This window comes from Labeo rohita, chromosome 7, assembly GCF_022985175.1.
Source record: "Labeo rohita strain BAU-BD-2019 chromosome 7, IGBB_LRoh.1.0, whole genome shotgun sequence".
Classification (NCBI taxonomy): Eukaryota; Metazoa; Chordata; class Actinopteri; order Cypriniformes; family Cyprinidae; genus Labeo; species Labeo rohita.
The window spans coordinates 41,669,708-41,696,214 of NC_066875.1; the positions used below are offsets into that span (position 1 = coordinate 41,669,708).

General features: G+C 34.0%; 1 protein-coding gene across 1 annotated transcript in view; it reads left to right on the forward strand.

The window, feature by feature from the left end:
• The window catches only part of elp4 (elongator acetyltransferase complex subunit 4), a 79,409-nt gene that overhangs the window by 7,200 nt on the left and 45,702 nt on the right, over positions 1 to 26,507 (forward strand). The window contains exons 4-7 of the mRNA XM_051113843.1: positions 2,234 to 2,365; positions 6,146 to 6,279; positions 14,984 to 15,068; positions 23,234 to 23,422. Of these exons, the coding sequence (XP_050969800.1) occupies positions 2,234 to 2,365; positions 6,146 to 6,279; positions 14,984 to 15,068; positions 23,234 to 23,422 (540 nt within the window). The remainder of the gene's footprint in view (positions 1 to 2,233; positions 2,366 to 6,145; positions 6,280 to 14,983; positions 15,069 to 23,233; positions 23,423 to 26,507) is intronic.

Genomic DNA, 26,507 nt, shown 5'->3' on the forward strand with positions numbered 1-26,507 from the left:
CCTTGCTTATTTGATTAGATATTTTATAGTTTTTTTTAAAATTATTATTATTGTTTTTTTTGTTTTTTCAATTGAACATCTTTCACATATATTCTTGCTTCATTGTTTTGTTTTGTTGTATTGTAATTTATTTATGATTTATTTTATTTTATTTTATTTTAAAATCATTCATATCTCCCTGCTTATTTGATTAGATATTTTATAGTTTTTTTTTTATTATTATTATTTTTTTTTGTTTTTTTTTTAATTGGACTTCTTTCACATATTCTTGTTTCACTGTTTTGTTTTGTTGTAGTTTAGTTTAGTTTAGTTTAGTTTAGCTTATTTTTGACATAATTTGCATACTCTTGCTTGCTTCATTATTTAGCCAAGCAATTTATTTATTAGTTTATTTATTTACTTGTGACATCATTTGTATCTTTTCTTATTTATTTATTTATTTATTGGTGGCAGTGGTAGTAGTATATTTTAATTTAATTTGATGTCGTTCACATCTTGCTTTATTATTTGAACAGACTTTTTTTTATATATTTTTTTTTTTGACATCATTCACATGTGAAATCATTATTACCTTCTTGCTTTATTATTTGATTAGACATTTTATTGTTTTTCAATTTGGTATCTTTCACGTATAGTCTTGCTTCATTATTTCATCAAATATTTTTATTTTATTCATTTTATTTCATTTTTTACATTTGCATCATCTTGATTGCTTGATTATTTGATCTTTTTTATTTTTACATTTGCATATTTTCTTACTTCCTTTATTTATTATATTATTTGTTTGTTTGTTTATTTGTAGCAGCAGTAGTAGTATATTTTAATTTATTTTGACATTGTTCAATTATTTAATCATACATTTTATTTTATTTTATTTTATTTTATTTTAAAATCATTCATATCTTCTTGCTTTGTTATTTGATTAGACATTTTATTGTTTTTTTTTAATTGTTCATTAATTCATTTTTATTTTATTTTATTTAATTTTGTTTTATGTTTGTTTGATTTTTGACATAATTTGTTCTTGCTTGCTTCATTATTCGGCCAGAAATTTTATTTATTTATTTATTTTTATTTATTTATTTATTTTGTTTATTTTATTTTATTTTATTTTACATCATTTACAGAGTAAGACTGTGAGGCAACAGTGCAGAGTGCAACTGTTCAAAATGTGCATACTGTTTCTTGTTCTGCTTTAAAAAAAAAGGCTACAGTGCTAGGCAGTACTCAGTGTCTTTTGTGCAGTGTACTAATATTCCATTATGAACGTAGCCAGTGTTTCCTCTCTCTTCTCCTTCCCCATCTAAGCCTTCATAGACTGATACACGAATGTTTTTGTGTGAGAGCTCAGGGAGTTACCTGTGAGCGTTAACGAGTCTCACCTTAATGACAGTGGACAGGAGTTCCTCTCTTGCCGGCCCCTGATTGGCCCCCAGTCAACACAAGCTTAATGAGGGCCTGTTGTTGCCCTTCAGACAGTTCCTGCATTGAGCTGTTATTTGTGAAACAGTCTCTGTTTTTTGTTATTGTACGGTCTGTATGAACATTCCCCTTAGGGAGACAGTTCCCACCTTCATTTTGGCATTTTTTGGCATTAACGACAGCATCAACCCTGTTGTTTAAACAAAAGCTTTTAAAGTGCTAGCACCATTTTGAAGTGTTTATTCATATTTGTGGCCTCGTTAAAACGGGTCACTGGACGTTCATTTCCCTGTTCACAGTGAGCTCTGGCCAAGCCTTAGTCTACCTAAATACAGTGTAAAAAAATTTAAAATCGTCAATACCCATACAAACCCAGTTAAAATAGAAAACATTTGAGATGAAATATAGACAATGTATTTGGATTGTCTGATATAAAAATATGTGGTAATTTCTTAATTGGTTTATTTATTTTTAAAATGCAAGCAACACACTTTTAAAATATATAATAAAAATGACTCCAAATATTTGATAAATGCTGTTTAAATTTTTAATGCTTCTCTAAAGATTTTAGTAAAGTCAGGTAAAAGGTCTTTCCATATTCAGATTATATTTATGAACTAGTATAAATATTTAAGAATTCACTTTCAGTGAGTGCAAAAAAGTTGCAGCCGTAATACAAAGGCTTTATTTTGTAACTTTTGCTTTAATTTTCTTCTCTTTAAAAATATTTCTAAATTCTTGTTGTTGTTTTTTTATTAATAGCATGTAAGTTAGTTAAGTAATGTTCTGTCTTTTTATGTTTTCTAAACAGGAACTCCCTTCTCCTATTGTGGATGACGTTGCCGGCATGAAAATCAGCGAGGGTCAATCTCAGCCAAGTGACCCAGAGAATCCAGACACAATGAAAATCGCCTGGCGCTACCAAAATCAACCCAGAGTTCAGGTGAAAATCATCTGTAGTGAAATCTGTCCTTCCATTCAGTAAAACACTGAGAAATCAACCCCGCTCATTCACATTCATTTTAAATTCATTAAATTCATTAAATTCATTAAATTCATTTGAATTTATTTACTGTATAACACAGTGGTTCTCAAATGATTTTGCTTCAGAACCTAAGTTTACATTAGACATCAAGTGACAACCTGTACTGTAACAAAATTATTTATCATGTTGTTTATCAAGTAAACAAATGCCCTTAAAATTATACATGCAGAAGTATAACATTTTTTACTTTACACAGAGAAAAATAGGGGTTTAAAATGTTACCTTTTGGGTACAACAGCTTGTTGCTGGAGCTGTACCCTTAAAAGGACATCTTTGTACCTTTTTTTTTTTTTTTTTAACCCCTAATAGTTATGTATTTGTACCTTAAGAGTACTTATTAGTACTCTAAGATACTAATATGTGCCTATTAGGTGTAATAAAAGGTACAGAGATATCCTTTCAAGGGTAGTACTCCAGCAACAAGCTGTTGTACCCCAAAAGGTACAATTTTAAACCCCTATTTTTCTCTGTGTATCATTAATTTACTCTACAAATGCATTGTGTTTGGCACAAACAATATTAGTCTTTATTGCTAGTGAATTTACGTCAGAGTTACAATGGTTAACTAAAACAATGAAACATTTTGGTTACTTGAAATAAATGTTAACTGAAATAAAATATTTGAAAACTTAAACTCATTTTATTTCAGCTAGTTGCCAAGGCATCATTTCTCATTTTTGTTTAACGTGAAATACTACAATAAAAATAAATTACCTAAAACTAATAAATAAAGATAAATAAAAACTATATAACACAAAAGAATAAAAATGATAAAAAAAAAAAAAACACAGAACAAAATTACAAAAACATTAAGTAAATTTAAAGTAAAATTGGATTATATAAAATTTGGTGATGTTAAATGATTAATCACAATTAATCACATCCAAAATAAAAGTTTTTGTTTACACAATATACATGTGTGTACTGTGTATATTTATTATTATATTATTACAAATTATTGCATGTATGTATTTAAGAAAAATTGTATGTTTACATATTAAACATTTATGTATAATATAAATTCTATGAATATAAATATATGCATGTAAATGCATGTAAATATTTTTGAAATATATACTATATGTGTGTGTGTGTATATATATATATATATATATATATATATATATATATATATATGTGTATATATATATATATATATATATATATATATATATATATGTGTGTGTATATATATATGTGTATATACACAGCACACACAAAATACTGACAAAAACCATAACAGAGCAGCATCGATGATACTAAAATAACACTGATTTGGATTGGAAGTAATTTAATGTCTTCGCATAGTTTTGTTTATTTTTTGAGAGTGAGTGCATGTCACACAACCTGTCCATGTTGGCATCAGTCTTATTTGTCTAGCTTTAATGCCAAAATACCACAGCGTTTGATTGAACGTACAACTTTCAATATCAACCGCTATGGAAAGAATTTTGTCTGTCATTTTAAAAATGGACAAGCCTCTTTAATTTACTATGCTACTCATGTAGGATATGGTAAATTAGTTGCATTTTCTTATTTGCATTTAGCTTTGTTTCATACATACTGTCCACAAACCGATCAGAACAGAAATGCGAGACATTTTTGGAGTTTAGAACCACTTTTATATGTTCTAAGAAAAGGGGGTGGGAAAAATAGTGTCCTATAATAAATATATCAGTTCCTACCCACCCATCGCTGTGAATGGGCTTTCGCTGTTCTCATTCACAGTTTAGGTGGATTACTCACGCTTAGCTGGTTATAGGTGGACTTAAAACCCAAAGAGACAGGAGGACATGGAGCTTCTATTCAACCTCAAGCCTTTTACAATGGAACAGCAGCCTCCGGCACCCCCAAATCCCTTCATAGCCCTCGCCGTGGCGTCCGCGCGCCCCTCTTTCTTCCGTTTTTAGAAAAGACCCCTCCTGCCAGCCCATAATCCAGATTGCTATGGAGATTAGAGGGGGACACCAGAGAGTCCACAAAGATTTCACTCATGCTGCCGGCATTTCGGACAACTTTCAGCTCATTCTCTTCCCTTCTCATTGGATATTTTTAGTCTCATTTCCTTATTTCGTCCTCCCCCATTCTCGTTTTTTCCCCGTTCCTGTCTCAGAGGGGATACTTACCCTCCTTAACCTTTATCATACCTCTGTCCTCTTCACAAAGCACCAGTAAATCTAGTAAGGGATTTGCATCCTAAACATAGAGAGCCCCCCTCGTTTCTTTTTCTCAATGGAGACGCCAGATCAAAGTTCAGTCAGTCAAAACCCATCCCGTAACGTTAAAGGGGTCGACCCGGCCAGCCCACTAAACGAAGATGAGCGCCAAGCTGTCAATCTCCGAAGGAGGTGCTGGAACACATAAGAGTCGCTGATCCAGATCAGGAGAAGATTAGGGGCTCACCTCGCTACTCATTAGAAACTCTGGAGCAAAAACCAGACCCCCTCACAACCTGAGGAAAACATCTGCCTGTGTGCAAGTGTTTTTTTCCTAAGTCCAATTGGTTGGTCTCTTCAGAAAGTGATTATGTGCTCAGTGGCTTAACGAATCATCTGGGTTTTTTACAGTTTAACAAAAGTTAAACCATCAATGGTAGCTAGAAGTTACAGAATCTTTTATATACTTAACTTTTCTTGTTATTGTGTTATGTAAAGAATGGTCCACTATGACTCCAGTCATCAATTCTCTGGTGATTCTCTATGTACACAACTGTAAAAAGTTTGTCAGTTAGACTTTAAGAATGCATTCAATTAATGTTGCAAAAGATTTATTTCAAATAAATGTTCTAATTTTGAACTTTCTATTCGTCAAAAAATTCTAAAACAAGTATAATTGTTACCGCAAAAATATTAAGCAGCACAATGCTGATAATAAGAAATGTTTCTTGAGCACCAAATATTAGCTTATTTGAATAATTTCCAAAGGATCATATGACACTGAAGACTGGAGTAATGATGCTAAGAATTCAGCTTCACAGTCACAGAAATAAAATTTATTTTAAGATGTATTAAAGTGGAAAATAATTATTTTAAATTGTAATAATTTAAGAAACAGTCTCCAATTAACTATTAAAATAAGAAGAAAGTCGCATTTGAAAGCTGCAAAGCTGTTTTTTTTTTAAATTGGTTCAAATGAATGGAGAATATTGTGTTTTTCTGTGTGCGTTCGACCATTTCCATCGGTGGTCCTAGATCACTTGATGAGGTCCGCAAATCCTATGCGCGGAAACTATGCCGGAAAAAGAATGAAAGAAAAAGCTTTTTAAAAAGACAAAAGAGCGTATGGATGTTTTCTTAGAATGATCATTAAAAACCAACAGACTGATGAAAATGCGGGACATTTTCTCAATATGCGACGTGCGGGACAAGGGGTGAAAATGCTGTGCGGTACAACGCAAAGCGGGACAGGTGGTCACCCAATTGAATGTGGTAGTTGTGTTACTGTCTGTGCAGGGTCAGAAAGCTGTCGGATTTCATCAAAAATATCTTTATTTGTGTTTATTTGTCTTTATTTGTGGTCTTATGGGTTTGGAATGACATGAAGTAAATAATGAGTAATTAATGACACAATTTTCATTTTAGTGTGAACTATCCCTTTAAAATGAATTAAATTCTGTATTTAGTGCATTTTACACCCTAGAGAATAACGTTTCTGATATATTTTTCTTTTTATTTATAGACTGCTTTGGCATCATCAGTGAGGTTTGGCCATTACTATGACGTTTCCAAGACCATGGAGCCTGAGCTACGACAAGCAGCCAAATGCCACAGTTTTTACCAGCTACAGGAAACACCAGTAACCACAGAATCAAGGTATCTATTATCATCCACTTGATTATCTGTTAGGAGTACCAAAATAAATGTTCAGTTATGGTGAGTATTCGGAATAAGATGTTTATGTGACCCAAAATTTGCATTGGCGTTTTGTTTGCCAAGAGGTACACTACTATTCAAAAGTTTGGGGTTCGCAGGAATTTTTAATGTTTTTGAAAGATAAGGCTGCATTTATTTATTTAAAAACTATTACAATTTGAAAAACTCTTCTATTGTAGTATATTTTTAAAAATACTTTATTCCTGTAATGCAAAGCTGAATTTTCAGCATCATTACGCCAGTCTTCAGTGTCACATTTTAATGTGCTGATTTGCTACTCAAGAAACATTTTTTATTATTATCAAAGTTGAAAACAGGTTGCGATGCTTAATATTTTTGTGGAAACTTATTTATTTTTTTTTTACTTTTTTAAATAGATGCAATTCAGAAGATTTACATTTATTTGAGATAAGTGTTTAGTAACAATTTGAAAGTCTATGCTTTTACTTTTAATCAATTTAATACATCATTTGCGGAATAAAATAATACATTTCTTCAAAGAAAATCTTCAAAGTATCAAACAAAAGAGCACCTTGCAGTTAAAAGTCGAAAGTATTAAGTAGGAATATTTAACATCCAACTTTAAATGGATCATCTTGCCTTGAGTAAATATCTAGATTGCCCTGACAGTGCTTTTATTATTACTCATGAAAGTTCATAAAAGAATGCTGATGATTAGACACAGCTTAACCAAACATTATAACCAAACACACGCACAGCCTTCTGCACTTATCTGTCCTGTATGTCCTTATTTCTAGTATGATAAGTGCGCTAAGTATCGTCACATATCTCCAAGAAGAAAATGCTTTCTCAATGCTGATGTCATGTTTCTGAGGAACACATCTGCAATTTCGTTTTATGACGGGTGTTCAGCCTAATAAAGGTTTTCGTAAAAACCCCTCTGTACTTCCAGGTCCTTGCCAGCACTGCGAAAGACAGGCTCGAGTCTTCAGTGATGTTTGCGATGCGGTTGTTTTATGGTTGCGAGGGGTGCACGTGTAGAGGAGGCAGGAGCTTTGGTTGCATTAAAGTCTACGGCATGGCCGCAGTGCAAACAAATCAATCTGGAGCCCCAGGTTCATGGAGCCTCTCTCTGCTTTTTATGTCCGCAAACAAAAAGGTCTTCTAATTGTTTATCTGCATAACAGCACCATAGTGAAGGGGCCGTGTTCCCAAGCGTATGTTTACTCGCATCGGTAAATGTGTTCCTGTGTGGCGATACTGTGTCCGCGGAACAGCTTGTGCCATGGCAGCAACGTGACGGATGTCGTGGCCGACGTAGGTGTTGCTTTTGGAATTTTGCCGTCATTCTTCCTTCAGCGTGCAGTTTATGATGATTTTATGACGTGTTGTAATGGAATCATAAAGCTTTTAGCCATTAGCTGTTTTAGCACACCTTTTAGATGCGTTTCCGTCCCATAGGAGCACAAAGAGACTTTATTCCTAGTACATTTAATGATGAAAAGCATCGTCATGTAATGTTATGTAATGTCTGTTTTGTAACAACTTTCAAAGTGATGTTTTCAGTTTCATCTGAGACAGATGAACGTAAGCGTGGCAGTTTTATTACGTTGATTGTTTTACTTATTGCAGTAGTTTGGAAATTAGATGTCTGGTGATTGGTGCCAGCTCAATCAGTTTTACCTGAAACCATGTGAACGTGGCTAAATGTATTAAAGAAGTTCACTTCCAGAACAAAAATTTACAGATAGTTCACTCACCCCCTCATCATCCAAGATGTTCAAGTCTCTCTTTTTCAGCTATAAAGAAATTGTTTTTTGAGGAAAACATTAGGAATTATCTCCATATAGTGGACTTCTATGGTGCCTGTGAGTTTGAACTTCCAAAATGTAGATTCAGTGCAGCTTCAAAGGGCTCTAAACGATCCCAGATGAGGAAGAAGAGTCTTATCTAGCAAAGCAATCGGTTATTTTCTAAAAAAACATTATAATTTATATACCTCTTAACCTCAATGGGTGATTTTGAAGCTGGAGGAGAAAATGAGATGGGAGTTTTTCGACATACACCCTAACTGTATTTACCCAGAATGTGTAGAGTTCACTCAGAGCTAGACAAGATAAGCATTTGAGGTTAAAATGTATATAAATTTCCCTAGATAAGACCATTCTTCCTTGGGTGGGATCGTGTAGAGCACTTTGAAGCTGCATTTAAACTACATTTTGTAAGATTAAACTTGCGGGCACCATAGAAGTCCATTACATGGAGAACATTCCTGAAATGTTTGCCTCAAAAAACATAATTTCCTTACGACTTAAGAAAGAAAGACATGAAGCCTCTGTGGGTGTGACGGCATCTGAGAATGGCTCGATTTGAAAAAGGGGATACTATTTTTACAGATTAATTAAAAACCAATGCATGGATTTTATCATTATAGGGTAGATGTGTACATACACTGCCAACACACATTAATGTTCAAACAACATGAAAAAGTGAACTTTGCATCCGATGACCCCTTTAAGTTGGTTGTTTTACATATCATGGAATTTCAGAAATATTTGGTTTAATCAAAATAGATTAACATGAATGTGGAAAATGTAATTACATTGGTAGTTGTATTTGTCATGGCAGTTCAAAAATGAAATGAGTAGAGATTGGTGCTAAAAGCTCAGTAAGATTTATTCAAAATAGTCGAAAGCAAATGTGGCAAAATGATTATGTTGTTGTTGTATGTATCGTAGCAGTTCAGAAATTAAATGTCTGGTGTGTGGTGCTAAAAGTAGGGCCCTATGAAATCTGTTTTATTTTTTCCAAATTCCATTTTTTTTTCTGTTTTAATTTTTCTGGATTTCATTTTAATGGTTAAATTAAAAAATATAAATAAAAAAATCTAATTAATTGAAATCATCAAACTTACAATACAATTTAACAGCAAATTATTAAAAGGTTTATGTTTTAGGGCCCTTAACTGTATGCTTTCTACTAATTTTATGGATTCCATTTTAATGGTTTCATTAAATTTTAATAATCAAAAACATCTCTAATTAGTTGATTTTATTACCAAAAAAAATTTATTATTATTTTATTTCTTTTTTTCCCCCTAGAAATACTGTGTTGTGTATTTACATTTTTCTGGTAAATATTCCTTAGAAATAATTTTGTATTAGCAGTAGTAGTACTATCATTACATTAAGTAATATATATATCTGTCACAGTTTCTTTAAGTTAAACCAGACTTTTATTTTAATGGGTTGCCGTGAAGACCTTCTATTTCTGTTTGTATATGATGTGATGAGAGTTTTTCTCAAAAGAAACGGTGAAATGCTGATAAAGTGACTCCCCGAGGGTTTATGTGTTCATGTAGTCATATTTTGTAGCAGCAGAGGCCAAAAACACCTTAAGCAACAAGTGCACTTCAGTATTTGTGTAGTAAACAAAACCGTGCGTCTGCACCATTCATTCACACAGAGACAGACAGAAAATGCCAGATGTACATTAAATAGTATTTTTGCATCTTAATATTGCCAGATGCTAGTCCATATCGTGTTTTGATTCGAGTGTACTGACCTGCTTTTGATTTATTTATCCAAAATTTGGCAAACTCCGTGACATCCCGCGTTATACTGTAAATTTAATTTTTATCACTTGACCCCACGATCCCGTCTGTGTTTTCTGCATCGCAGAAATCATAGGGACCTATAAAAGGTTAATGCTCTTCTGTGTTTAAAAGTAACATGCATTCTACACTAAACCTAACCAAAAATGTTGAGCAAACGTGAGATAAAAATGTATTTGTGCCATTTTAGCTTGCTTCTACACGTTTTCCAGCTCTTATTGAGTGTCGTGACTAGTGTTTTTTATGGGACTTGTACATGAACGCTCAACATCACAATGTAGTGCTGTACCAGGTGAGCTACTGAGCAATTTTACTACGTTAGAGAAACTATGCATATAGAGCCGGTTATGTGATGAAAATGTCAAATGTATTAGTTTACATATGCATTATACTAAAAGTGTTTTGAGGTCACATCATAGTATTGCACAGGGAAAAAAGTATTTTTAATCGATAATCTGCCTTGTAATCATAATTTGAGAAAAGAAATAAAACTGTTGCTGTTGTACTGCCTTTAGTGCTTATTTGAGCTGTATACTGCTGTGAATTGTGTATATAAAGGTGCATTTTTATAGTTTTGCAATGAGCCTATGTTGGTAATTTTGCCATAAAGAACAATTGGAGGCAGAATCAGATGTAGAAAACTGCTTCCTATCCCTTTCAAAGAAATCAATTAATCAGCAAGCTTAAGCGACAACCAAATGTCTTGAGATACAAAAAACCCTCATTGTCTTTCTGCGTTTCACAGCTCATAGAATAAAAAGCCCCATGCCGTTTCCAGACTGTTAAATCGCTCCGTTTCACTACGTGGCGTAATTGGCACAAATTGCTCTCCAGGTGAAAGCGGAGCCTGTTGTTTAAGACGGATGCTACCTCCACGCGCCCCTCTGGTCCCCCTCTCGCTCACATCACTGTGATCTTAATTAGCTCACCTGTCGGCCATTATCCTCTACGGACGGCACCTTAAGCGATCACGCTCTGTTGGGCTGCTGCGGTCTCTGTCTCAGACACAATGGGGGCGTGTCCTCTTTTGATTGCCGCCACCCCCACCTCCCCAGGTCTTAATCAAAAGAGGGAAACACGTGTTTCACCCCATTAAGAAGCAAATCAGTGAGGTGGGTTCAGAGCGTGAAATTGCACACTGCCGTTCAGAAGTTTGGGGTCAATGATATATTTTCTTAAAGAAATTAATACTTTTGTTCAGGAAGGATGCATTCAATCAAAATGTTACAGAAGATTTCTGTTTCAAATAAATGCAATACTTTCTGTTCATCATGTGACACTGAAGACTGGAGTAATGATGCTGAAAATTCTACATTTTAAAATATATATATTAAAAAAAAAAAAAACAGTTCTTTTGAATTGTAATATGTGACCGGGGACCATAAAACCAGTCATAAGTAGCACGGGTATATTTGTAGCAATAGCCAAAAATACATTGTATGGTTCAAAAGGATCAATTTTTCTTTATAAAATCTTTAGGATATTAAGTGAAGATCATGTTCCATGAAGATATTTTGTAAATTTCCTTCCGTAAATATATCAAAACTTAATTTTTGATTAGTAATATGCATTGCTAAGAACTTCATTTAGACAACTTTAAAGGTAATTTTTCTATTTAGATTTTTTTGCACCCTCAGATTTAAGATTTTCAAATAGTTGTATATCCACTAAATATTGTCCAAACAATACATACATTAATGGATAGCTTATTTATTAAGCTTTCAAATTATGTATAAATCTCATTGTGACCCTGGACCACAAAACCAATCATAAGGGTCATTTAAAGAAAAGAAAAGAAAAGAAAAGAAAAGAAAGAAAAAAGAAAAGAAAAGAAAAGAAAAAAAGAAAAGAAAAGAAAAAAAAAAAGAAAAGAAAAAAGAAAAGAAAAGAAAAGAAAAGAAAAAAAAGAAAAAAGAAAAAAGAAAAAAGAAAAAAGGTTTGGCCGAGATACAACTATTTGAAAATCTGGAATCTGAGGGTGCAAAAAATCAACTTTCTTCGCAATGCAAATTGCTAAAATTAAATTTTGATGTATTTACGGTAGGAAGTTTACAAAATATTTTAATGATTTTTGGCATAAAAGAAAAAAAGATAATTTTGACCCATACAATATACCCATGCTACTTATGACTGGTTTTGTGGTCCAGGGTCACAATTTAAAAAAAAAAAAAAAAAGACCTTATATCTGTATTTTTTTTACCAAAAGGCCTTGTGAGCACAGAAGACTTTCAAAACCATTAAAGTAATTAAAAATCATTTCTAAAGTCTTAACAACCCCAAACGTTTCAACAGTAGGTGAATGCAAAGATGGAAAATTAACATTTTGGGTTCATAATCAGTTTTATCGACAGCGTTTGTTCATAATGATTACCACAGAAAGTTGTTTTGAAATTTTGAGACTTAAACATTATGTGTGTTGACACATGATTGTGTCATAAAACCCATGTCATAATCCATGTTATAATAACAATTATTTGAGTTAAAATCAGACAAATTCATCTCCTTACATTAGTTTATCGGCTAGTTCTTTTAAACACAATTGAAAGGCTGTGTCGGGCCTGGAGGTTGCTGTTTGTCATGCTTTAAATTCAGTTCTCAATCTTTGAGTAATTGATGGCTGTCGTAGCTGCATGCAGAGTGGCACAGTGTGGTCGTTACAACATGTTGAGAGACAGAATGAGAAGGAAAGACTGAAATGAATGACTGAAGTGACAGGATGAAAGACTTTACAAAACCCCTGAGGTGTAATATATATTTTTAAATGAGCAAAGACATAAATCTTAGTCTAGCAGTTTGATCTCAATAGGCTGCTTGATCATTGTCATTAGATTTCAGAACAAATGTGCAGTTGCTCTGAAAAGTATTTGGACTTTTTAGATTTATTAATTTTAGATTTGTTATTGCCTTGTAAGTCTCTTATGCTCCCCAAATCTGCATTTATTTGGTAAAAATGCAGTAAAAACAGTAATATATTTGAATATGTTTTAAAATCAATTTTTGTCCTGTGATACAAAGCTGAATTTTCAGCATCATTACTCCAGTCTTCAGTGTCGCATGATCTTTCAGAAATCATTCTAATATGCTGATTCTGTCAATTTTGATCATATTATTTTACAGAAGGAGAGAAAATGGTACTGACCCCAAACTTTTAAACATAGAACATTTTAAACATTTTGAACATAACATACTTTTTTCTGTAACATTGTTACACTTGAAAGGTGATTGTGCTAGCTTTCTGTAAAATAAATGCCACCTGGTTTGGCGTTTTCTTATCTAACACAATTTTAAGTGTGACCAGAGGGTCTAAATATGGTTTGAGGATGCTGTATTCTCAGATTTTAGGAAGGAAGAAAGAAATAAACTTATTTGAGTAAAATCAAAATGTGCAACGTACAGCAGGTCAAGTGCTTTGACCTCCCTTGTTATGAGTTGCACATCTTACCCCTGATTTAACATAGAAGCGCTGTGTCACTGGGATCAGAAGCACTGTCCCGTTAACGCGGCGCTCTGTTTCAGCACACTCAGACTCACCGCAGGCCTCAGGGGGAGCGCCCGGAGCTGACAGAGGTGCCAAAGTGTTTAATTAATTTCATTTCATTTCATTTGATTTAATTAGTGATGTATTTCCTTGCGTCTACATGCGTGGCTAGGTTGCCAGGGTTACTGCCGATGTCAACAGGCTTTTGTGATATCAAAGCAAATCCCACTTTATGACGGCAGCATATGCCACAACAATTAGTGGTCTTAACTGAAGTGTACACAGATCTCATCAGCTTTTGACCTGTTAGGAAGCCATAAGCATAGTTGTCCGCATTTAAACACTTTCCTGGAACTAACGGTTTGAAGCTATTATTTGTTTGCTCATTCGTGTAAAACTTTTCTTACAGTTATGACAAAATTGGTATGATTAATTGCACACTTGCTACTTTTTAGATTAAAGCATCTGATAAAAGATAGAAATGTTAAATGTAAAAATGTTTACATTTTTAAAAGATTCAAAAATATTTTTTAAATATTTTTGAAAGAAATCTCTTTTGCTCTCTAAAGCTGCATTTATTTGATCAAAAATGCAGTAATATTTCAAAATATAATGATTATTATTTATTTTTATTGAAAATAAAGAAAATAGTAAAATATACATAATATTACATTACATTTACATTTAGTCGTTAAGCAGACACTTTTATCCAAAGCAACTTGCAAATGAGGACAATGGAAGCAATCAAAATCAACAAAAGAGCAATATATGCAAGGTATGCAAGTGACAAGTCTTAGTTAGCCTAACGCAGTACACGTAGCAAGGTGTTTTTTTTTGTTAATTATATAATAAATAAAAAGAAAACAGATAGAATAGAAAAATAGAGCAAGCTAGTGTTAAAGGCCTTTTTTGTTAAGTATATAATAAATAAAAAGAAAACAAATAAATACAATAGAGAAGCTTGTGTTATTTTTTTTTTTATTTTTTTAAAGAAAACAAGCATAATAATATACAAAACGGTTTAGGTTTTTTTTTCGAAAGTCTCTTATACTCACCAAAGCTGCATTTATTTGATCAACTCTTTTCTGTTTTAATTTATTTTAAAATGTAATTTATTCCTGTGATGCAAAGCTGATTTTTACCAGGCATTAATCCAATGTCACATGATCCTTCAGAAATCATTGTAATATTCTGATTTGCTGCTCAAGAAGCATTTATTATTATTATTATTATTATTAATGTTGAAAATGATTGTGCTGCTTAATATTTTTTGTGGAAACCAGAATACATTTTTCAAGATTCCTTGCTGACGTGAAAGTTCAAAAGAACAGAAATCTTTTGTAACATTGTAAATTCTTTCAAAAATAATTAAAACAAGTTCTTACTGACCAAACTACTGAATGGTAATGCGCAATGTTTTACATTGGCATGAATAGAATTTTCCATCTTTAGGTTGTTTCAGATGGTTATTTTAACTATCTTTGTCTCTTTTACATCTACAATCTCAAATTGCAATGTTTCAGCATTGTAGCGTATTTGTTTATTTATCTTTCAAAATAAGTATATTTTGTTCTTCTCTCATGTTCTTTCAGTCCGTTACCATCACCATATCATGCTCTCCTGAAGTCTATCCAGACGGTCATCCGGAAAGAAGGGTTTGATGGATCAACACCACAGGTTGGTTGTCGTTTGTTTAGCCAATTGCTTTTCTCTAGCTATGTTTCCATCCCCGTTTTTATGCACATTTTGAAATATCACATCAGAAACGGCACATTTTGAATAAAAATCCCTTGATTGGCAAAAATGTTTTTACGCTTGCTTGAGGTGGTTTTTGACTTTTTAATGCGAATTACACGACTAAACAAAATCAAATTTATTCCTGTGATGCGAAGCTGATTTTTCAGCATCATTACTCCAGTCTTCAGTGTCACATGATGGAACGATCTCGTTCCACAGCATCTGAAATGCTATAGTCATTCTGAAATGCCTGCGCAAAGTCTGTCGTCAGAGTATTTCTGTATAATTATCTCCCAGAACTGTCTTACACGACTGTGCTCCCAAACATCAGACATCCACCTCCAAAAGAAATGATCACATTTATTGTGTTTTGTCTGCTCGCTCTGAGGCGCAAGTATATAAAAAATTACTATATTCAGTGGCTTCTCCTACTTTTCTTAGTAATATACAGTGTCAGTTTATGGGGAAGTGACGATTTTGTTCTCTTTGACTTGTTTGATAGAAAATAGGGTGCTTATTCGCAAATCTTTTATGCGATATATTCCGATTTTTCCACATAAGTTCAATTCGCAATTTTGGATGGAAAACCGGCTGCTGTCTGTTGCTCTTTTGGTCATACAGAAAACTTTTTTCAGCAGTGATGACTTTTTAAAAGACCAGTACCCAGAAAAATTAAAATCCTGCCATCATGTACTCACTCAATCCATGCAGTTTTCTGTCTTCTGTGAAACACAAAAAAGTTAATCACACCAAAATGTCTTATTTCCATTATGAAAGTGAATGGTGACCACAACTACCAAGCAAGTTTTTTTAGTGAACAGTGATTTAAATTTCAGTCTTATGGTTTCAGAAGACATTGAATATTGTGTATGAGTCAAAATAACTACCTTTATCATACTTTTAGAGCTTGATAGCCCCTGGAGCAGCCCTTTTGCGTTCCACAGAAAGAAGTAAACAGTACAGTTTAAGAACAACATGAGGCTGAATCACTTTTGGGTGAATTGGGTCTCTTTAAATTGACCAAAAAGGCTGTAATGAAATGCAAAGTTAACAGACACTCTGTCATTTACACCTCCGGAACAATGAAAGCGTTTTGCCGCAGGCAGTGTTTTTACAAGACCTTTAATTTGTTGTTTCATTGATTGGTCTCGCTTGGCTAATTGTTGCCTGATTTTGTCTGCGCTTTCACTTCCTTTGTAGCGTGGCTTTCGTAGCTTGTGATAATTAGGAAATGGAAAAGAGCTTTAAATATAAAGGCTTTATTTTTTCTCTTTTCCTTTTCACCTTTATTCCTCTTTTTCTTGTTTCATCCTCAGTTGTCAGTTTCTCCATGTTGTGCTTGAATCGCTCTCAGGAGGGAGATGGGTTCCCTTGGGTTCCTCTTCCTTAAAGCTGAGTCTTATTAGTTTTGTGGTAAACAGGCCAAGACAGACACTGGGCAATATGCCCTCTGTCTGTTCATATTCATTAGCTCCTACTGAGAAGCAGGGGAGCTCGGTCCCTCTGGGGGCCCCTCTCAGAATCGGCCCCATGATAGCCCCCGTCTTGACTTCCACATCAGCACTGCATCTGCCGAGCGGCTCGTGGGACCGGGCCACTTGAGGATACACTCGCTATTTTTAATCAGTTTCCAACTTTATGTGGCTCTAATGTGGCTTCTGTCATGTGGTGAACTCCAGAGATGGTCTTCTGACCAAATTTAGTGTCAGCGTAATGTAAACAGGCCTATACATTAGTATATGAAGACTCAAATCACAGTAAAATGACTCAAATCACAGTAAAAAATCAGAGACTTTATTTTATTTATTTTACATTTTATAGATTTATTTTCCGTTTACACATTGTAGCTTCAGTGTAGGCTTATGTCATTAATTAAAATAGAAATTACTTATTTTGCTAAATTTTACTAATGTAGGAAATGGTACTAAAACTAAATAATACATACTAAATAACATTAATTTATTAAATATAATTCTAGTTCAGTTAAAGACAAGATAGCCATGTCTGTGTACAGTACATGAAGACATTTGGAAAAGGTTTCCAGTTGCTCTGTTTTGCAAATAAAAAAGCTTATGTTTTTATCTTTTTCAGTTTCAGTATTGCCAACTGTGCCAAAAAAAATGAACTAGTCACAGAAATAGTTCACCCAAAAATGAAAATGTGCTAAAATTTTGAATTCAGCTTTTAACAAAGTCTCTATATTCATACATTAACACTATAAAAAGAATTTTACTGAAAAAAAAAAAAAAATATATATATATATATATATATATATATAGTAGCAACATTGTAGATTTTAGGTTTTAGCGAAAAAACATCAAATGTGAAATACTACGTTTTTTTCACTGTAAATTGTAAGTTTTTTCCCCACTTCCAAAAACTATATTTTACCATAAAAGTACCTGACAGTTTTTCACTCTATATACTGCTAACCAACTAATAGTTTTTTACTGTAGCATTTTTACAGTCTTTTACCATCACAATAATTTTTTTTACAGTGGAAGCTGTTGTACACTGTAAAAAAAATCTGTAAAATTTACTATAAAAAACGGCAGCTGTGGTTACCAGAATTTTACCGTAAAAAATGGTAGCAACATTTTAGATTTTATGGTTTTAACTTAAATTTACATATAAATACTGTAATTTCACTAACATAATGGTAACATACCAACCTACTGAAGTACTGAAATCTGTTTTGTACCTTTGTAATACATTGATAACCACCAAAAGCAGGTGATGATGAGAAAGTCACATGATGAACCATAGCCGATCACAAGCAGCTTTTTTAAATACTAACATACGTAGAAGGTGCGCAGTGTCATTTACACAAACACTAAACACCATGGTAACACACATGAAACTAAAAGAATGCAACAGACATTAATTTAACAACATTAGATGTAACATACAACCCTAATGTACAAAACTGATTAGAAAAAAACATAGGTATTTCAACAAAAACACATCAAATTTGAAATGTAACACAGGGAATTCTGGGAGTGTCAATTTACAGTTATTCACTGTAAATTTTGTTATTTTTCCACTTCCAAAAACAGTACACTACCGTAAAATTACATGCAATGTCCAACAGTTTTTCACCATAGTAGAGGAACTTACCGCTAACCATTTAAGAGGTTTTTACCTCTTATCTTTTACCGTTAAATTCATAACCATTTTTTACAGTGTACAGATACTCACCTGAGTTTTCTTATTTCAATGTTCTAATTTTTGCACAGTCATGTCACTGAAGTAAGATATTTTACAGTATATGTTATAAACACGTTTGACAATGTATGAAAGTGAATTAACCTTAGAATAATTTAAAATTAAAGGTGAAAAATGAAAATAACGTTAAAAAAACTAAACTTTATTTCAAGTGTTTCCATTGTAGTTAAACTCTTAAAGTCTAGTTTAAAGTTTAACAGGAGTTCCAAATCAAATCTTATTGTGATCAGTAGTGGAAGTCTAGTTTGTGCTAGTTAATTCTTGTTGATTGTTGCATTTTAGTGTTTTTGTTTTAATCCGTGGCACTGATGGACACCTCGGGCTCCTCACCCTGGAAGTCCTCGATCCCCTGTCAGTCAACAGACAGATTAAGCGCTTACATCATCAAACAGTGCCGTTCTGTTGGCAGAGGTCGCGGAATGTGATGAGGTTGAGAGAACATGGGCACAAAGGCAAGAATGCTCAGAATGAGAGCAAACAGGGCAACAGTGAGACTGACTAAAACGTTTGTCAGATTGGTGACTCAATTCTAGCTATGACTGCACTGACCTATAAAGTTTAAACAAAATGCAGTAACATTTTTTTGTTAATGGTAGGGTTGGTCAGTAATGAACCTTTTATTTTATTTTATTTTATTTCATTTATTATTTTATTTTATTTTTTGTTTTATTATTTGTGTTCATTTTATTATTTAAGTTCACTTCCAGAACAAAAATTTACAGATAATTTACTCGCCCGCTTGTCATCCAAGATGTTCATGTCTTCGTGTTCTTCAGTCGTACAGAAATTGTTTTTTGAGGAAAACATTTCAGGATTTCTCTCCATATAGTGGACTTCAGTGGTGCCCCTGAGTTTGAACTTCCAAAATGCAGATTAAATGCAGCTTCAAGGGGCTCCAAACTATAAGAAGAAGGGTCCTATATAGCGAAATGATCGATTATTTTCTAAAAAAAATCGAAAATGCTACATCGAAAATAACTGATCATTTGGCCAGCCTTCTTTCTCGGCTGGGATTGTTTAGAGCCATTTTAAGCTGCATTGAAACCGTTTTGGAAGTTCAAACTTGGAGGCACTATAGAATTCCACTATATGGAGAGAAATCCTGAAATGTTTTCCTCAAAAAAACATAATTTCTTTATGCCTGAAGAAAGAAAGACGTGAACATCTTGGATGACAAGGGAATGAGTAAATTATCTGTTTACTCAATTTACTATATGAGTAAATTGTTGTTATGGATGTGAACTTCTCCTTTAACTTACATTATTTTTAGTTTGCGTATTTTTATCTTTTAAGTTAATGTTACCATCAGAAATGGTTATAAGCATATTGTTTTTCTCATGCACACATGACGGGGAAAAGAGTGTGAGCAGTAAAAAGCCGGAGTGTGGCCGAAGGGAAGGAGGAAGCCGGTGAGTCAGGAACACCCTCTTTGTGGAAATGTCAAGCTCAACCCTCAAGAAGCTTTGGAAACACAGTCAAACAATGAGGTTTATTTAACTTAAGATGCTTGTGATTGCTTGACGGTGTAGAGGGTGTTAACTGTACCGTTTATTGTCAGTGGACGAAGGCTGATGTGAGGAGAACAACCAGGGCGGTAGACAATTCAACACCACGGCTATTTTCAGCTGGTTTATTTAAGATATCTTATTTAAGATATCTTCCTTTTCGGTTCCTTTTCTCTATTTCAAAGATATAAGGAGTTTAATCAGTTAATCACAATGTAAATATTTTACTAAATGCAGGCATGTGTGCAATAATATTAAAGAAAAGAGGAGTGGATGATTTCGGTCGCCAAATATATTAAATAATTAAAGGATTAGTTCACTTCCAGAATAAAAATTCCCTGATAACTTACTCACCCCGATGTCATTCAAGATGTTCATGTCTGTCTTTCTTCATTCGAAAAGAAATTAAGGTTTTTAAGGAGAACATTCCAGGATTTTTCTCCATATAGTAGACTTTAATGGTGCCCAATGGGTTGAAGATCCAAATTGCAGTTTCAGTGCAGCTTTAAAGATCTCAGTATGATCTCAGCTGAGGAATAAGGGTCTTGTCAAGCAAAATGATTGTCCATTTTCTAAAAAAAACATGAAAATTTATATACTTTTTAACTACAAATGCTCATCTTGCACTAGCTCGACATCACGCATTAAGTAATCATGCACATATGTACAAAGCAAATATTGCAAAGAAAGTCAAATGTCCTTTACAAAAATAGTAAAACAATGTTGGATGATTTTGAAGTTGGAGGAGAAAATGAGATGAAGGTTTTCACCCTACCCTACATTTTTGTACACAGACGAAGAACTAACCACGCATAACTTTTCCGACGAGATTACGCGACGCGTAAAAAGCGTGTCTTGTTGTGCATCGCAGAGCCAGTGCAAGATGAACTTTTGTGGTTAAAAAGTACACTGCCCTCCAAAAGTTTGGAAACACCCCTGGCAAAATGTGGTTTTGGACGATTTTAGCATAAATCCTTATAATTTTTTGGTGCAAATACATTAAAGTAACTTGACATTGTCATTGAAGACTAGCAATAATAATTTTCATTTTGATTACATAATAATGGCAATATATACATGTCAAAGTCAGACATGCCCCTTTGCCAGCTGTGATGAGGTTTAAACTTGGTCCAGGTTATTAAAAGATTTTTGGGTCCGCACACCTTAATAGCTTCAACAATCGTGTGGAGCCCTTTAAAACTGCTGTGAAACTGCAATTTAGACCTTCATTGGCCACAATTGAAGTCCACTATATGAAGAAAAATCCTGGAATGTTTTCCTCAAAAACCTTAATTTTTTTCGGCTGAAGAAAGAAAGACATGAACATTTTGGATGACATGGTGGTGAGTAAATTATCAGGAATTTTTTATTCTGAATGTTTTAATGAATAAAATGTTCTTTTATTCTGGAAATGTTTTACATTTTATTTTTACATTATATCATTATCAGAATTATTTATAAAATTCTGGGGTTTGCAAAGTTGCAAAGAGCTACCTTTCACATCTTCATAAATATGCAAATATTTTGTCCTGCTGAAGTTGTCCTGCTTTTTTGAGACGTCTGAAACTTGGTGTCGTACCATGTCAGTTGCCAGTTGTCTAGTCGTTCTGGTCTGAGGTGTCTTCTCAGTCTTTATTAAGCAGGTTCAGAATCAGCTCTTTGATGGTTTGTGAATAAGGTTCAATTCTCTGTCAGACTTTGTACACTGTAGAGGGGACATCTCTCACCCATGGCCCCTTAGCTTGGCTGATGTTGGCAGACAGCGTGCCAAGAATTTCCTGGCACTTGTTGGAAGCAGACATTTTGGCTCTTAGGTTGACAGCCACATTGTGGTCATGTCAGGCAACTGTCCTGATTGGAAGATGTCGTCCAATCGCTTTTGACCACCGTGTTCCGTTTGACCGTGCTGTTGAGTGGTCTTGGCTGGGCCGTTTGTTTCATTGATTCAAGTTGTTTGAGAGGTACATGACCCTCACTCCAGCAGACAAAAGGCTTTTGACTACAGACAGGATTCCACTACTGACTTAGTTTCACAAGTCATTGCACACTTATGTATGACATACTATTTGGGCACTGTTTTGTTTGCTTTTCACCATTCTCTCTCTCATTATGATAAGAGTATAAATGTGAAATTGTACAATGGCTAATCATGTCCTGTTGAGAGTCTCTAATTGATTGATTAAGTAAGTTGCCTGAGTGTTACTTGTGATTTTATTGTACTTTCATTAGAAAATCAATGCAACACAAAAGCAGAGACAGTGACTACAGTTAGGAATAGTTAATCTAAAAATAAAAAATAGCTGAAAATTTACTCGCCCTCAGGGTGTCCAAGAAGTAGATGAGTTTGTCTCTTCATCTGAACACATTTGCAGAAATTTAGCATTTCATCACTTGCTCACCAGTGGATCTTCTGCAGTGAATGGGTGTCGTCAGAATGAGAGTCCAAACAGCTGATAAAAACATCACAATAATCCACAAGTACACCACACAACTTCAGTCTATCAGTTAACATTTTGTGAAGCAAAAAGCTCTGTGTTTTTAAGAAACAAATCTGTCATTAAGATGTTTTTAACTTCAAACCATTGCATCAGGCTAAAATACCAGTCTTTCAACCATAATATTGGTTTCTTCACTGAAAAAGTTATCTTGTCTGAATCAGGAGAGAAATATGCACAGATTAAGCACTGTTTACAAGCGAAAACAGTCCAAAACAGTTATAAACGAATATGTCTATAGATTTTGATGTGAGAGGACAATAGAAGATGAACCTTTTCATTATGACTGGTTACCTTTCTTGCATTTATGCACATATTAAAACTGATTTTCATGCACAGCAGACAGAAGAATGCTGAGTATCATGATAATAGTAAATAGTAATGTGGTTCTGATGGCAATTTTTACAGAATCAAATCCCATACTTGCCTAAAAACACTGTTTTGCTGTGTTGCAAACATAGCTGTTTTGTGTAAATGTACCTCTTAAGTCATACAATATTTCAGTAATTTTACAAACTTTTTATTTAGATGCAGAATTGCTTGTTATAGAGTTAGAAACACTGTAGGGAAAAATGCAAGTATAATTTCATTACAGTAAATGTATGATATGCAACACTACTGGTTTCTCCTTGTTTCTCTTGTAAATTATGGTGCACTTATTAAATACTGTAAGATAATCATTCATGCATGCTTGAACACCAAGTTCACCAAAGTTTACCCTACAGTGTTTTAATAAAATATTCATTGTTTAAGCCAGACTTGGATTTGTTCACATGAATTGTACATATCCAGATTGTCTTAAAAAGAATGCAGTGCTGTTTAAAATTCAAATGCAAAATCTTCTTCTGCTCTTTTTTTTTTTTTTTTTTTTCCCCTGTAGTCTAAGGTTCGGAATGTCCTGCGGCTGGGTCTTCATTCTCTGGGATCGGTGCTGTGGGGGGATGATGTATGCTGTAAGGATAACCCCGCCCACTGTCACGCCCTCACCACATTTCTCTACGCCCTCCGAGGCTTGTTACGCACATCACTCTCGGTCGCTATAGTGACCGTACCCTCCCACCTCATACAGGTATGACTAATCAAATAGTTTCTCAGTGTGTTCATATAAACCCTTTGGTCAGGATTTTTTCTTAAGATCGAAAGTTGCCCCTGAATGCTGATATAAAATTTTTGAACTGTATTATTGCTATCTATCTGTCTATCTGTCTATCTGTCTGTCTATCTGTCTGTCTGTCTGTCTGTCATTTGTTTGTTCACTCATTTGTTCGTTGTATTGTTTGATCTGTCTGTCTGTCTGTCTGTCTATAATTGGCTCGTTCGTTTGTTTGTTCTGTTGTTTGGTCTATTTGTCTGTCTATCTATCTATCTGTTTATCTGTCTATCATTAGTTTGTTTGCTCATTCATTCATTTGTTCGTTGTATTGTTTGCTCTGTCCGTCTGTCTGTCTGTCTATCTATCTGTCTATCTATCATTTGTTCGTTCGCTCATTCGTTTGTTCGTTGTATTGTTTGGTCTGTCTGTCTGTCTTATCTTATCTATCTGTCTGTCTGTCTTATCTATCTATCTATCTGTCTGTCTGTCTGTCTATTTATAATTTGCTCGCTCGCTCATTCGCTTGTCCGTTTGTTTGTTGTATTTGGTCTGTCTGTCTATCTATCTATCTGTCTATCTGTCTATCTATCATTTGTTCATTCGCTCATTCATTCGTTTGTTCGTTGTATTGTTTGGTCTGTCTGTCTGTCTATCTATCTATCATTGTTTGTTCTTTCGCTTTTTCGTTGTATTGTTTGATCTCTCTGTCTTTCTGACTGTCTGTCTATCTATTGTTAGTTCGTTCATTTGTTCATTGTATTGTTTGTTCTATCATTCTATCATCTTTTTGTCTGTCGTTCGTTTCTTTTGTTATATTGTTCTATATATCTTCTATCTATTGTTCATTCATTTGTTTGCTCTGTCTGTCTATCATTCGTTGTATTGTTCTATCAGTCTATCATCTATCTATCTATCTATTGTTCGTTCATTTGCTTGTTTGTTTACTTGATCTTATTTGTTCGTTCTATTCTATCTATCACATGTCCAGTGTGGGGGAGTAACTAGTTACATGTAACGTAATTACGTAATTTAATTACAAAACAAATGTAATTGTAATTAGTTACAGTTACTGAGAAAAAGTGTGTAATTAAATTAGTTACTTTTGAACATGTTAATGATTACAAATGGTTACATCTGATTTTTTTATTTTATTTTATTTTTTTATACACACACCCACATACAGATTTAATTAACTTCATAAATGCATTGACTGCTCTAAAATAAGACACCAATGTTTCAGGAGTTTAGGACAAAGAATAGGACACAGGCTTTTTCGATAACTGTTTTATTTCCTATTTGGGTTTATGCATATACTTTATTATATAATATAATATACAAACGCAGCTACTGCCTTTTTATTTTGTACACTGTAATGGAGTACTGTAAGTACTAGTACTTAATTATTTATGTGGTGAAATGTAATAAAACTTGTATAACTGCACTGTATCCTTAACCTAACCCTAATGTCTGTCTAGTTTGAACTTCACGTTTGCTAACAATTGCTTTCTTCATGGAAGCTTTGCGTTCAAATATATAAACTCAGATCAGTGTTTTGTGTCTAATTATTTACTTTTGTGGCAAGCAGCTGTGTAATAAGTAGGATAATGTACATCCAGCCAGTTGTTATCACAAAATAAAGATGTATATTATTCCTTACTTATTATAATCTTAATTCAAGTGATAAAGGATTTTGAAAGTTTGACAGTAGTCAATGTTGAGTGCTACTGTAAGGTTAACTCTGCCTGGTTTAAATGTTTCAAAATGATTAACAGTTGAAAATACTTACTATATCTAGACTAAACTACAGATGTGAATGATAGATGAGCTACAGTATTTCTTTTCTAAGCAAGAAGATTGCAAAATCCCATAGACTTGCACTGAAGGAGGAACACACCATACTGAAGCAGAATAATGTAGAGACTTAGAGTTGTTCTAGCAACACCCTCGTAACCACTCACAGCACTTCAGTATTTTGGCGGTGGGTCTTTTGAATTTTTATGGCACCATCATGCAGGATAGACTTTTCCACCATTGACTTCCAGAACGAATCTCACAGAACAGCCTTTTTAGATTTTTGTTTTGAACTTGACTGTCAGTCACATGGACCAGCATTGAGGTCACCATAAGTTTGTCGACCCTGGCACACCATAACCGCCCCATGAGCCGGAGTCAAAGAGTCGACCCCCCTCCGTTGTGTGAATGAGGTTCCGCTTGGCTGGGGTTCAGGGGGCCTGTGTGTGTATCAGTTTGAGTACATGTATGTTTGGCCTTCAGAGGAGCGTCTTCATTGGCGCGTGAACCCACATTCTTTGTCTGAGGCCCTCAACTTTGCATTCAGCCAGCCAATGGTCAGTCTCGAGTCTTTCTGGGCGCTTCTCTCTTTCAGCGTCTCTCGGTTCCTGAGAGGCCCTTTTCTTTGTGCCTCCATTAGCCAACGAGAGTCAGGCCGCAGCCGCTGTGCTCTGAGAGTGCTTCAAAAGACAAGATCTCGCTGTTCTTTGTCCGTTTGGAGACAAAGTGCTAAAACCCCTCTCAGGGAGGCTGGGGGGCACACAGCGGTTTTCTGCGGTGGAGGTGATGGAGTAAACGCTGGCTTGAAAGTAGTTTTATGGAACGGATGCGATATAAACTAGTAGACCTTTCAGTAAGTACAGTATGTTTTGAGGCGGGGAGGTCTTAACTAGTCAAAAACAGTTTATTGTCTTATATATATATATATATATATATCACCGTTTGGATTCAGTTTAAAATGATGCTAAATGCATTTATAATATTATTCAATATTTCTATTTCAAACATCAGCATATTAGAATGAAAGATCACGTGACACTAAAGACTTGCAAAGCTTTGCAAACAAATAAAAACATTATATTTTGAAATATATTCAAATTGAAAAAAGTTATTTTAAATTGTAATAATCTTGGTGAGCATAAGAGGTTAAAAATCATTTAAAAAAATCTTTGAAAACCCCAAACTTCTGAATATTTTAATGGTTTTTGAATGTTTGCATATATAAAATGCAGTATGAAATGATATAATATTCAAAAAATATATAATATTA